This window comes from Rattus rattus, chromosome X, assembly GCF_011064425.1.
Source record: "Rattus rattus isolate New Zealand chromosome X, Rrattus_CSIRO_v1, whole genome shotgun sequence".
NCBI lineage: Eukaryota > Metazoa > Chordata > Mammalia > Rodentia > Muridae > Rattus > Rattus rattus.
The window spans coordinates 119,184,888-119,199,024 of NC_046172.1; the positions used below are offsets into that span (position 1 = coordinate 119,184,888).

At 38.4% G+C, this 14,137-nt stretch overlaps 1 protein-coding gene across 1 annotated transcript in view; it reads right to left on the reverse strand.

The window, feature by feature from the left end:
• The window catches only part of Mcf2 (MCF.2 cell line derived transforming sequence), a 90,921-nt gene that overhangs the window by 39,274 nt on the left and 37,510 nt on the right, over positions 1 to 14,137 (reverse strand). Inside the window, 7 exon segments of the mRNA XM_032889498.1 lie at positions 660 to 851; positions 2,978 to 3,094; positions 3,379 to 3,493; positions 4,118 to 4,251; positions 6,252 to 6,401; positions 7,846 to 7,962; positions 8,720 to 8,839. Coding sequence (XP_032745389.1) covers positions 660 to 851; positions 2,978 to 3,094; positions 3,379 to 3,493; positions 4,118 to 4,251; positions 6,252 to 6,401; positions 7,846 to 7,962; positions 8,720 to 8,839 — 945 coding nt within the window.

Below are 14,137 nucleotides of genomic sequence, written 5' to 3' on the forward strand. Positions count from 1 at the left end.
GTAGCATCTGTATGTTCCAATATGATGTTGACAAGTGACACTCCTTTTTGCATTTCTGTGCCATGACTAGATCTGCAAGGTGGCATTTCCATTCACTGACCCACAGGCATGGCAGAATATTTTTCATTTACCAGTTAATTTTTAGTACTGTACTATGAAATCTGGAAGGAATTTCAGGCTTCTGCAAAATGTCCCCTGGGCTTTTAAGTGCTCTGACTGCAGAATATCACCAGGTTTCAGAAATAGACTTAAACTAGAAAAGAGGCTGTCACCGCCTTTGTCTCCACATGGAAAATGGGGCAAAACGGGTACTATACTGAATCTACCATGAGTAGTGCTTAGGGAGCTAGACTGAAAAGCCACAAAAAGGCTCGATCTTTTAGACCTCTTACAAATTTAAATCCAACACTGTAGGCACTAAACCCTTGACCTCTCAGAAGAGGTAAATGGACAAGTATGGAAGAAGACAAAATGTGAACCACAATACATGTGGGCTCGTATGGGAAAAGATGAAATGTGTAGCCTAAGGCATATAAGCAAGGATGTAAGAAGATGAAATTGTCCCAGAAGACATTTAGGGAAGAATGTGAAGATTGGAGAACTCAAGAAAAAACCAATTATGGCCTTTCTCAGAGCTGGCTCATTTCCCATCATATTACCTGCTGTAGAAGTCTGTGCATTTTGAAAGTCCTACTCAGCTGGATCCGCTTTGATCTGATCTCATTAACTAAAATATCAGAAAGGTAGCGTAGCTCATTACACCTCTGGCAGATTAAATCAAGGGCATAGTGGTGATTCGATGCCAGCTTGTGGCCATGCAATATCACAATCCGGCCCTTGGCTAACAGTTCCTGATTTGAAAGAGGAGAGAAAAATCATGATTGGATGATCTCTGCTTATACAACAGGTGATAGGAAGAGGGGGAACAGGAGAGGCAAGGGGGATCATTAAACAACACATTTGGCGGGGGATATGATCACAGAACATGATTAATTTCATTGTCACACAACACACACACACACACACACACACACAATCTTCACTGATGTTGATTAGTCATAGCTATGACTATCAGAAGCTCAACAAATTTCTGAGTATAAAATGAAAGTCAACTACCTCATTCCACTAAGGCTCTAATAAAGAATGCCTTCTAGTGTGCACAGATGTAAAACAAAAAGACACACAGAACCCAGTAGAAAGTAAACACCAGGCAAATGAAAGCTAATATATTTCCATGTCAATTCCATTCCCCCCCCCCTTACCTGAGTGCTCTGACATGCCTAAACTGATTATCAGAAGGGACTCTCATGGCCTTACCTCGATTCTATCAACTACCGACTCCCACAGAACAGTGACTGAAACATAGTAGGGACATACATAATGTTTCCCGAGGCAAAATAAAGCAAACTGAAGCCCAGCCAAGTCTCTGACTAGCCTGTCTGACTATTGGGAAACACACAATTAAAATAGAGAGTTGCTTTTTAAATGGGCTAGAGCAACAGTTCTCAACTTTCCTAATGGTGCGACCCATGAATACAGTTTCCCATGTTGTGGTGACCCCAACCATAAAATTAGTTTCACTGGTACTTTATACCTGTAAGTTTGCTACTGTTAGGACTCATAATGTAAATATTTGACATACAGAATATCTGATATGTGACCCCTGTAAAACAGCCATACAACCCCCAGAATGGTCATGATCCACAGCACAAAGACCACCATTGTTTTAGTTAGCTGGAATTGCCAACTTTACACAGCCTAGAGTGAGCTGAAAAGCTCAACTGAGGACCTTCCTGGATCAGATTGACCTCTCAGTATGGCTGTGAAGGATGTCTTGATTACCAATTGATGTGGGTGAACCCACTGCTCAGCACCGTCCCTAGGTAGCTGGTTCCGAGCTGCATAAAAATCTAGCTGAGCATGAGCCAGCGAGGAAGCCAGCAAGCTCCAGTCTCCCATCTTGTCTTCTTCAGCTTCCTACCCTGCCCTCCCGTAAAGATGGACTGTGATCTGAAACTTTGTGCCAAATAAACCTTTCTTCCCTAAAGTGGCTTTTACTCAGAGTGTTTTGTCACAGTAATGGGAAGGAAACTAGGATGACTACCGAACTGAAAGCTTATGTCTTAAATCACATTGGAAAAAAGTATTAAAAACAAAGTCCCCAGCTTCCAAATCAGTTTGCCTTTTCTTTCTATGATGTCATAGGGAGATGTGGACTGCATTCAGAGTATGCGAGTCTAATGTCTTTACTGGTTACTGCGACCCCTGGCCTGGAGGTTTCATTTGCACATGTTCGTGGTTCTCATGAGTCTGTTTTCTAAGAACATGTCTATAAAAGCATTGCTTTGCTGTGGTATACAAGACAGGAGAGCAAAGGCAGTTTGCTAAGTACTAAAGTCATGAATCTAAGCTTTAAAATTAACAAGGCTGCTGGCAATGGCTTTTCCTTTGAGCACATGCTATATATCCAGGAATATGCTAAACAGTTCCTGGACATTTAATACTCTACAAAGTGCCATTTTACCTGCTAGTCAGCCTAAGTAGGGCTGTCTGTGTGGGTCTATAATTGATTCGATTGCATCTATCATGATAAACATTAAACAATGCATAGTCTTTTTACATTATTCCACAATTTCCAGATATCAAATGCTTGTTTTTGAGACAAGATCTCCAGTAAAACAGGGTAGCCTAAAACTCACTATGTATCTGAGGCCTCATCATATATCAATCTTGTTAGATATTTTCTCATAACATCTCCAAGACAATTTATAGTCTCCTTCATACAGACAGCTTTCAAACAGATCCTTAAATAGTTTCCTACAGCTTCATGATACATCTGTAGTGTCTCCATAGGGCCACACTTAAAATGGATTTTAGGCTAATATGTTTGTGTCAATTATATAGTTATGAGAGGTTAAATATAATAAACATTTATACGGAGTCCTAGTGAAACACAAACATTAAAATGTTAAATCACCTGAGATTTGTCATCCAAGATCTCTATTCTTTTAAGTCTTTGTTTTACTTGAACTAAGTTCCCGCTATCTCCAGTTCTCTCCTGTTGACTTAATAAAAATTCAACTTGAGTCGCAACCTAGAAGCAAGAAATATAGGATTTAAGAGCACTGACTTATTGACCATTCACTTTTAGTAATGGTCACATTAAATAAGAAATGCTATTAAATGAGAACACTAATATGAAAAATTATACACATAAAAAATATGTTCAGGGATTGGGGATTTAGCTCAGTGGTAGATCACTTGCCTAGCAAGCGCAAGGCCCTGGGTTCGATCCTCAGCTCCGGAAAAAAAAAAAAAAAAAAGAAAGAAAGAAACTATTAAAAAATATGTTCAGCTATTTTATTCACACTGACTGACCTCTTGAAATTCTTGCTCAAACTTCCACAGTTGCAGATATTGCTCCATTTTCAGCTGATGTTTTTCCCAAAATCCATCAAAAGCAGTTTCCATATCATGCACCTGAGCCAGCAACCTTGATAAACAGAAGCCAAAGAATTCCTTAGAAATAAGCACTCGTGGATGCAAGTACAGAGCTAAACCTGGGCTTCTAATTAAGATTAGAACATTCCCAACCAACATGATGTACTGCCCTGCCACGGGCCCAAAGTGACAGGGTCAAGTGAGCAAAGACTGAATCTCTGAAAAGTGAAGCCAAAATAAACATGTCGCTCATAGGAACAAGGAAGAAAAAAATGGATGAATTATAGGCAAAGACCAGGCATGGTGGGACACGCCTTTAATCTAGTAGTAATGATGCAAAGGAATGCAGATCTCTGTAGGTTTAAGTCTAGTCCGATATATATGGAGTCCTAGGCCAGCGAGAGCTACATGGTAAGATCCTTTCTCAAAAACAGGAAAAAAAGGAATCATAAGCAAAAAATAGTCTATGACACTATGACACTTGGCTCAGGCAAAGAAAAAAATCAATGTCTGGGGAACTTAATTCTGCAAGTGAACTACTGTCTGCAGACTAACCCAGAAAAGAAGTTCCCAGACTTCCAGAGGTCCAGAAATAATTTCATACCTAACAGCAACAAACAATGTAAAATTCCTAGTTTGAAAATATAAGTAACTTTTAAAAGAAGGGAATACTTACTTTTTAATAGTTTGCCAGTCACCATTTGTATGCTGGGGACATTCATGACTTGAACTGAGATTTTCTTCAGTGTCAGGCACTTGCAGGTTCATGAGAAGAACTTTTCCTTCTTTGGTTACAGTAGTTAAGTCATTCTACACAAAGGTACAACAGGATGTGTCAGCCAGTTAGTTCCTAATTGAACATGAATGACTTGAAGAGAAGAGATACACAGCCATGGAAGATGTATGGCCCAGAAGACAGAAGTATTCTAGCACAGCCTCTGCTCTCACAGTATTTCAGGATCCAAGACTCTGCAAGTATGACACTCTATAGCCAAGGAGGTGGTTGAGTTGGCAAAAGTGCCTACCTTTGAAGCATGGAAACCTGAGTTCGATATCCAAAATGCACATTTTTTAAAGATTTGTTTATTTTATATATATGAGTACCTCAGACACACCAGAAGAGGGCATCAGATCCCATTACAGACGGTTGTGAGCCACCATGTGGTTGCTGGGAATTGAACTCAGGACCTCTGGAAGAGCAGCCAGTGCTCTCAACCACTGAGCCATCTCTCCAGCCCGACAATACACATTTTTAAAAGCCATGTATAATAGTGTACACTTATAATACCCAGGAAGTAAATCTATGCACATCCTAGTCAGCCAGCAGAGACTACTTAGTTCTGGGCCAACTCTGTCTCAAGAAATAAGGTGGGAAGCTGGAGAGATGGCTGCTCTTCAGGATGACCTGGGTTTGACTCCTAACACTTAAATGGTGGCTCGCAGCTGTCTATAATTCATTAAGTCTTATTTTATCTTGCATGGTGTATAACTAATGCTTTAGAAGTAGTCTATAAACGTGTACCTTCTTCAGATAGCTACACGATCCAAGATTTCCATCAGAAGGTCCAAGGGGCTTAACAAAGTTTATGAGTATATATTTGTCATAAAAAAAAAAAAAAACCAGGTAGTGTGGCAATGACATGTAATTAGCATGTGTGAGGCTCTAACTTTAATTCCTAGCACCAAGAAAATTAAAATATTTTAAAAATAAAACCAATATCAATGAAGCACCAAATATGTGCTTAAAAACCTATCACATGTACCCTATATGCATATCTCACTACATCATCCCTACAGCTGCATACAAATTAACCATGCAAGATAAGCCATTGCTGGTAGAACATGTTTGTAACTGGTCATGAAAATCAAGAGTTCAAGGACAGCTGCAGTTGTGAGTCAACAGTCAGAGTAGCCTACAAGAAACCCTGTCACAAACAACCATCACAATAGTCATGGGCCTCCACCACTACCACCACCACTATCATCATCGATTATGATGCAAACATTTGTTATTTCATATTTTAATTAAAACAGAACACCCTATACAGAACTCAAAACTGCCTTGGCATCCAACATACATATTATGGGTAAGGGAGAAAAATAATACTCAGATGTCTGATTTTCCTTGTTCAAATTGTCCCCCAACATTTTGTGAAAGGTGCCTCTAAATTGTCAGAACTGTTCCTTTCCCACCACAGACAGAAGAAAATCAGTTCCCCAGGGGACTAGATGCCTCAACAGTGAAGCGCACTTGCTTCTCTTCCTGAGCACTCAAGTTCAGTTCTTAGCACCCACATGGCAGTTGATAATCACCTATAACTCCAGTTCCAAGGGATCTGATAGCCCCTCTGGTTTCTTCAGGCACCAGGCACACATGTGGGGTACAGACAGACATACGGGCAAAACACCCATTTTTATAGGGCAAAAAATAAAAGAAAAAATATTTTCAGTGTATCTTCCATTTTCCTTATGTAAAAATCAGCATGAAATGAACACTTCAAACACCTTTCTGGAACAACCAAGACCATGTGGCAGGGTGTGATAGTATATACCTGAAATCCCAGAACTCAGGAGATTGAGGGAAAAAGATTCAAAGTTTGAGGTCATCCTGGTCTACTTAGTGTCTTTCAGGTCATCCTAGGCTACACAGAGAGAACTTAGTTCACAAAGAACCATAGCTTAGTGATAGAGTATTTGCCTAACATTCAGGAGACCCTGGGTTCCCTTCCTAAAAACTGGAAAGGAAAGAAGGAAGGAGAGGAGAGGAGAGGAGAGGAGAGGAGAGGAGAGGAGAGAGAAGGCATACATACCTTCAATAGATGATACCTTTCAGCACGACCTGCCAGAATCTCTTCTATTGAAGGGATATCATCTGGTAGCTCTGCTTCAGCCAGTTCTGTTCCAAAGGATTGCAACATCTGAGCCATTTCTTTCACTGTGACAGCAAATTTCTCTATGGCCTGTAAAAAGCCAGAGGATCTTTGATGGAAACTCTCACAGCATATCACAATTTGGATCAGTAACTTGCATTGTTCTCACATATGTATAACAACACACATGCACACTATGAACTTCTCTAAGAAAAGCTGGCACTACCCCTAACAATTAATACTAACTCTACCTCTAACGTCCTAAGAGAGTAAAACTCAGCTTCAAAAATCCTTGAATGTGCATTTCTATATTTCTGGATTTGTTCCTTGAACACTCATGGAAACTATTTCTAAACGGTGCCATGTGCTGAGTAATTTTCTATTAGTAATTAACTTAGTAATGTTCTAAGGCCTTGAACATCAGTGTCTTTCTTACTTTATCAAACTCAGCACTTAGCCACACTGCTTTATAAGAAGTTCACTTCTAAAGAGACATGAGAAGAGATGTAATTTGATATTTATTAGTGTCTGTGATCAGCACTCCGCAAAGCATGTGATCTAAGGAACTGGAAAGTAAGTTGTCACAACAAATCGTTGCAGGCACTGCCAGAGATCTGAAACTGCTAACCCAAAGGTGCTATCGCCCTGAAATGGCAAGGATGGCTGCACTATTTTGTTTCCAAAATAAATCCACACAGGAAGACAGGGGGAACGCAGACACAATATAAACCATCTGTTAGGAGTGTATCTCAAAATATTTGCTCATTCGTTTAGGCTTTGTAGATTACTTAGGTAAGACACTGCTCACTCTCACAGTTAACTTTCATGCAAACACCTAATTTGCTGAATGAAGTTGCCAAAGGCACAGTTTAAATAAGGACTAAGAACTGTGAGCCTGATCTAGTGATCATCATCATCTTCATCAGAAGATTTCTCAGATCATGCACTTGAAAGTTAAGACACTTACGTCATAGGCTTTACCTGAGAGGTGACAGCCCTTAACTCTGAAAATCTCTAAAACAGGATCCTGTCTAATCTAGTAGCGGTGGAGTGCTATATATCTAGGCTGCAATGAATATACTTGCATTTCTGAGCATCACCCATGTACCAAGCAATAAGTCAAACATCTTTTACTCATTTTCTCATTGAACCTTCATGAGATCTTTATGATATAATATACTATCAGTATATTTTATACTTAGAAAAAGACTTGGTGAGCTGGTGTATATTGTCTAAGATCCAAGACATAACTCAGAAGTGCCAGGATTTTAACACAAACCCTTTGTCTCTGTGTTACTGCATGCTCACAGGAAGGGATGGGCAGAGAATCCCTTCTTTTTCACTAGGCCTCTCCTTCAATTGTTCTCCTTAGTGACTCTTTATCATTTCTAATTATCTCTTATAGAAGAAAACCAAAATGTTGAATGATATATGCATTTGAAAAGTTGGAGTCCCAAAATCCGCTTTTCCCAAGTAGGAAAAATTTCTAGATAGAACGAAGGATAGGCTCTACAGTAAGGGCAGACACACATACATTTCTGAAGATGATCCATTCACTGTGGCAGTACTGCAAGGTGCCGCCTAACTCAGGGGTTAACTGCTTGTCATCAATGTATGTCAGCAAATCACTAACTGAGCTCAGCATAACAACCTATGTGAATAAGCGAGAAAGACACTGTTAACTGTCCTTCATGACAGCCCTCATCAACTACCAAAAGCGAATTTCAGTAAACAGCAAGCGTTATTAGTATAAACACACTTCAAAACAGTTCGTCCTGTGCCCTTCACCCTGGATATATTAACCTTCTTAGAACCCAGGGTTTTTGTTTTCAAAAACATCTAGCAACCAAAATTAGCTTCTCAGAAACCAAAACACTTAATTCTTCTTTGTCTAAAAGGTTTCATTACTAATGAGGGAAATCTTGCACACACATATACATATTGTACACACACATGTCGTGCACACATACACACAAAAAGATTTCAGTGCTCAGAACAAAGCAAAAGAACTTTGTGTAATAAGTTATGATTCATGTATTAAATTTTATAAGCACTCTATTCCAAACGATAAAAACATATAAAGATATATTTTCAAAACAAAGACCACAGTGCTCTGAGCTAGCGTAGGACCATGGCACTTCAGATACAGAAGCTACACAATGTTAACTGAAAACAAAAATTCCTAATCATACACACATGCACACATCTATAACAATAGCAAATATTTTTAAAAAGAATTACTTTGTTATAAGTTCCCTGAACTAGCCCTGTTTAACAATAGAAACAGATTGCTGTAGGACATTTCAGAACTAAATTTTTGAGAGACAAATATATACATAGACACACATAAAGCAGTCTAAGATACAGATAAGCATTAGAAGGACAAAAGATTCAAGCAATAATCTTACTGGTAATTTGAGCATAAAATCCTCCTGGCTAAATCGAAATCCAATGTCTGTGAAAGTTCGTTGAAGAAAACTGGTAGGACGTAAAACCAGGACTAAGTGTAAGTTCCCAGGGAAAGAGGCCTGGAGCAAAAAAGAAAAACATAAGCGAGTACACAAACTCCCAACTGAGCACAAAGCAGAAAATGTCATTGGAGGAAGCAAACTTTTAAGTCAGAGAAGTCAGTAAGACGTTAATGTGTTTAAATGGATGCTGATAATATCTAAAAACATGGAAACAGAAATAAAAATAACATAGGGTTATCAGGCCAGATCCTTATAATGTTCCCAGTATGGAATTTTCTCACAGGACACGAGCAGGTCCTAAGCTGCAAAGAATTAGACTCTAAAACTTTATCTTGAAGTTAGTTTTGTCTTGAATGTTTTCTTTATTTTTAATAATTTCAATATTTATACTTTTTGTGTGGTATGCCATTATTATAATGTGATATATACATATAATGTGTAATAATCAAATCAAGTAAATTAGCATTTACTTTGCCTCAAACATCAGCATTTCTGCTAGGAACTTTTAAACTCTTCTAGTTATCTTATAATTACAGAGTTTAAATTAACACTGCCTTTTGGGACCCAAAACTACTTCCTCTTTAACTGTATACTGAATGGGACCTATTAACCTCACTGTCTGTCTCTCCCCCTCCTCTTCCCCTTCCTATACAAAGAGACTTCTAATCTACATTCTACTTCAATGGAATCAACCTTTGTAGCTTCTACCAATGACTAAAATATAAAATTGTCTCCCTTTCTGTGCCTGGCTCATTTTACTCAATAAAATTTTCATCTCCAGTTCCATCCATGTTGCCAAAAAAACAATGGATGATATGTCATAGTTTTACTGTGTATAAACAACATTTTACTTTTTCATCAACAGATAGATCATTAACTTATATGGTTCCACACATTGCCTGATGTTAATAGCAATGCAATCAACATGGACATGCAGGTATTCCTTTGAGATATTCATTTCAATTTCTTTGGATATACCATAAGTGGGATTGTTGGATTAAACATTAATTATATGCTCAATTTTTGTGAAGAAACTGTTTTCCAATAATGATTGTGTGGTTTCACGTTCCTGCCATGTACAAGGGGTCTCTCCTCTCTTTGTCTTGCTTAGTGTGCTAGTTTTGGTTTTTTGCATGTTAGCCATTCTAACCTTATGGTTTTGCTGTGAATGTCCTTGATTAGTGTTTTGTTTTAAGAAATGCCATTCAGATCATTTGTCCATTTTTAATTAGATTTGGCTTTTGAGGAGAATTTTATTTTGTTTTGCTATTGAGGTTTTTTGATACTCTAGTTATTAACCATCAATGGACAGTTTATAAATATTATTCTCTTTTGTAGTATAAAAGTAACTTTTATTAACCAACTGTAATTGTGATCTCAGAGGTTTATTCTGAATAAACTCACACTTTCCATTTCTTTCTGAACTCTGGCAGGCTGGTTCAACTCAGTTGTTCAGGCTCAAACTCCTCTCCAAGCTGACTGATTTAATTTGGTTTCCATCTGCCTTCCACTGCATTGTTCTGCTTAGCCTCAAACTCTGACAATGTGTTCTAAACATCTGGCTCCTTTTTATTCTCTAGCTTCAATTGCCTCTCCTATATGAATTGAACTGTATGAATTCACAAATGAACTCAACTCCACTGCACTGCACTCACTGTACTGACTCCCAACTGACTGACCAAACTGACTGAACCACCTTCATTCCCCTGAGCTGCTCTTAAATAGCTCTTTTCCTGAGAGTTATTTGTATCATTTCTCTGACTCATTCTGTCAAATCTTTCTCTGATTCATCACTTTGTCTGTCCTTCAATTAGAGGTCACTGTTTCAGATTAAAGTGTATACTAAAGGATTCCACCCACAAAGATTAAAGGTATATACTAAGGGCATGTCCGCATTCCAGCTGGATCACACAGACTTAGAGAAGGTCTTTGGATGTAATCAGAGCAGCCAAGTTGCTGGATTACAATTCCTCAACACTGTAGGTTATCCATTCATTATGTTCATTGTTTCCTTTGATGTACAAAAGTTCTTTTCATTGATTTAATCATGGTTGTCTATTTATGCTTTGGGGTCTGTAGTTCTAGGTATATTTTTTTCCACTGATACCAATTCATTTTTTTTCTTTTTTTTAATTGAGTATTTTTTTATTTTAATTTTAATTTCAAATGTTATCCCCTTTCCTGGTTTCCCATCCATAAACCCACTACATCTTCCTCCCTCCCCCTTCTTCTATGAGGGTATTTCTCTCCCACACAACCCTTCCCACCTCCCCAACATGACATTCCCCTATACTGGGGGGTCCAGCCTTAGCACAACCAAGGGCTTCTCCTTACATTGATGCCCAACAAGGTCATCCTCTGCTACATACACAGCTGGAGCCATGGGTCTGTCCATGTGTACTTTTGAAATGGGGTTTAGTCTCTGGGAGCTCTGGTGCCTTGGTTGGTATTATTATTCTTATGGGGTTGCAAACCCCTTGAGCTCTTTCAATCCTTTCTCTAACTCCTCCAGTGGGGACCCCATTCTCAGTTTAATGGTCAGCTGCAAGCATTTGCCTCTGTATTTGTCATGCTCAGCAAGCCTCTCAGAACAGGATATCAGGCTCCTGTCAGCATGCACTTCTTGGCATCACAATATTGTCCTGGATTTGGTGGCTGTATATATATATATATATATATATATATATATATATATATATATAGTCTATATCCTCAGGTGAGCCCATCTCTGGATGGCCATTTCTTCAGTCTCTGCTCCAAAGTTTGTCTCCATATCTCCTTTCTATGAATATTTTTGTTGCCCCTTCTAAGAAGGACTGAAGCATCAACATTTTGGTCATCTTTCTTGAGCTTCACGTGGATTGTATCTTGGTTAGTCCAAGCTTTTGGGCTAATATCCATCCACTTATCAGTGAGTGCATACCATGGGTGTTTTTCTGTGATTGGAGTACCTTACTTAGGATAATATTTTCTAGTTCCATCCGTTTGCCTATGAATTTCATACAGTCATTGTTTTTGATAGCTGAGTTGTACTCCATTTTGTAGATGTACCACATTTTCTGTATCCATTCCTCTGTTGAAGGGCATCTGGGTTCTTTCCAGCTTCTGGCTATTATAAATAAGGCTTCTATGAACATAGTAGTGCATGTATCATTATTATATGTTGGAACATCTTTTGGGTATATATGCCTAGGAGTGGTATAACTGAGTCCTCAGATAGTACTATATCCAATTTTCTGAGGAACGTTCAGATTGATTTCTAGAGTGGTTGTACCAGCTTGCAATTCCACCAATAATGGAGGAGTGTTCTTCTTTCTCCACATAGACTACAGCATCAGTTGTCCCTGAGTGTTTTATCTGAGCCATTGTGACTGGTGAGAACTCTTTCTGGGCTGGAGAGATGGCTCAGAGGTTAAAGAGTACTGACTGTTCTTCCAGAGGTCTTGAGTTCAATTCCTAGCAACCACATGGTGGCTCACAAACATCTGTAATGAGATCTGATGCCCTCTTCTAGCATGTCTAAAAACAGCAGCAGTGAACTTATAAAATAAATAAATCAAAAAAAACCTCTTCCTGTAATTTCTGGTAGTGTTTTATAGTTTTGGGGTTTTGTATTTGTGTGCATGATCCAATTTGAGTTAAATTTTTACAGTGAAAGATAGGAAATTAGCTTCATTAGTATATGTACATCCCCAATCCCATTTATTATATGTTCTCTTGGATCTGTTTATTGAAGATCAGTTGACAATAAATTTCTGGGTTCTGTTCCATTCCATTGGTTTATGTGTTTGCTTTTATACCATGTATTTACTGAATTTGAAGCCAAATTGCTTTTATTTCCTGTACAAATGAAAACAGATAGTGGGCCAGCCAAATGGCTCAGCAGGTAAAGGAACTTTCTGTGCAAGGTTGGTGACCTAAGGTCAATCCTCAAAACCCACAAAAACTGACTCCATAAAGTTGTCATCTGCCCCCCACATACATAATATCCACATAAACACCATAATAACAATACATTTTTAAAGAATTTTTAAAAACAGAATCAGGAGACAAGTCCCTGAGATAGCCCAAAAAGCCAACCAGAGCTGAAATATTGTCTAACTACCCTAAACAATGGGTGAAAACTCTAGCACAGAAACACACTTTTGTTTTCAGCCCATGAAATCCCATTTTGTCACTATGTGTTTACTCCACACATTAAAATGAAAGATTATCAGGCACTTTCAATAACAAGAGTTTATTAGTAATCAGTAATACTATAGCACAGTAAATCAAAAAACGAAACAAAAGAATTAGAGTGATATACACGAAGAAGCAATATCACAATATCCCATGAACCACGGGAGGGCCAAATGGGCTTTGAAGGAAAAAGAGGGATTAATTGAATCAAAATGTCATCCTAACATCAGTATTTCCTCAGCTTCCAGGAAGAAAAAAGCTGTCAAACATAGGCAGTTGTTCTAGCTTTTATTTATGTAATAAAATATTCTGTCCAAAACGGACTTAGAGTTTAGGGTTTTAGTTCACAGTGACAGGTTACAGTTCATCATGAGGGTCAAGGGAGACACATAGCCAAAAGCTATGTGAGAGAACTGGTTACATCCACAATCAGGAGCAGATAAAAAATGAACACATCCCACTTGCATGTTTTCTCCACTCATTTTTCTCCTCTCTCATACAGTTCAGGGTCAACTGCCTAGGGTACAATGGTATCTACAATGAGCATGCTCTTCCCACATTAGCAATCTTCCCTGGGTGTCTCACTGAGACTCTCTTCTCAAAGGAATATAGATTGGATCAAGTTGACAGTTAAAGCCAACCATCCATAGCAGTGAAAAAAATACTTGCTACAGAAAAGAATTCCAAAGTGAAGGAATACAGGATACTAGGCAAGATTAGCAATGAAAGGAAAATGCAAGACCCAATATTAATACATTAAATGCCTACTCTTTGTTAAAACTTTTGCCAATATCCCTAGTTCTACTTAACCATAGTTCAGTGGAGGAGTTAAGTTGCCCCTTTTACAAATAAAGTGAAGCTCAGAGTGTTTAAGTATAACGTATAAGGTTTGACTTGTGCTACCTCTGAGGCCTTAGTCATCAAACTACCCCACCTGTTGAAAATGCCTCATCAAGAACTGTAGAGGAAAAGGATTTTGGAGGGAAAAGATGTTGGAGAAGTAGGCAAGAACCACAAGAGGAGCGAATTTGAATTTTTGGCTTTTGGTTTTCCCCTTAGAAGTGAAAGAAATTTCTAAGACATTTTGAGTACCAGAGCACTATGGTCAGCTATGCATTTTATTTTAATTTTTTCCTGTGTTAGGAATTGAACTCAGAGCTCTATACAAGTGCTCTA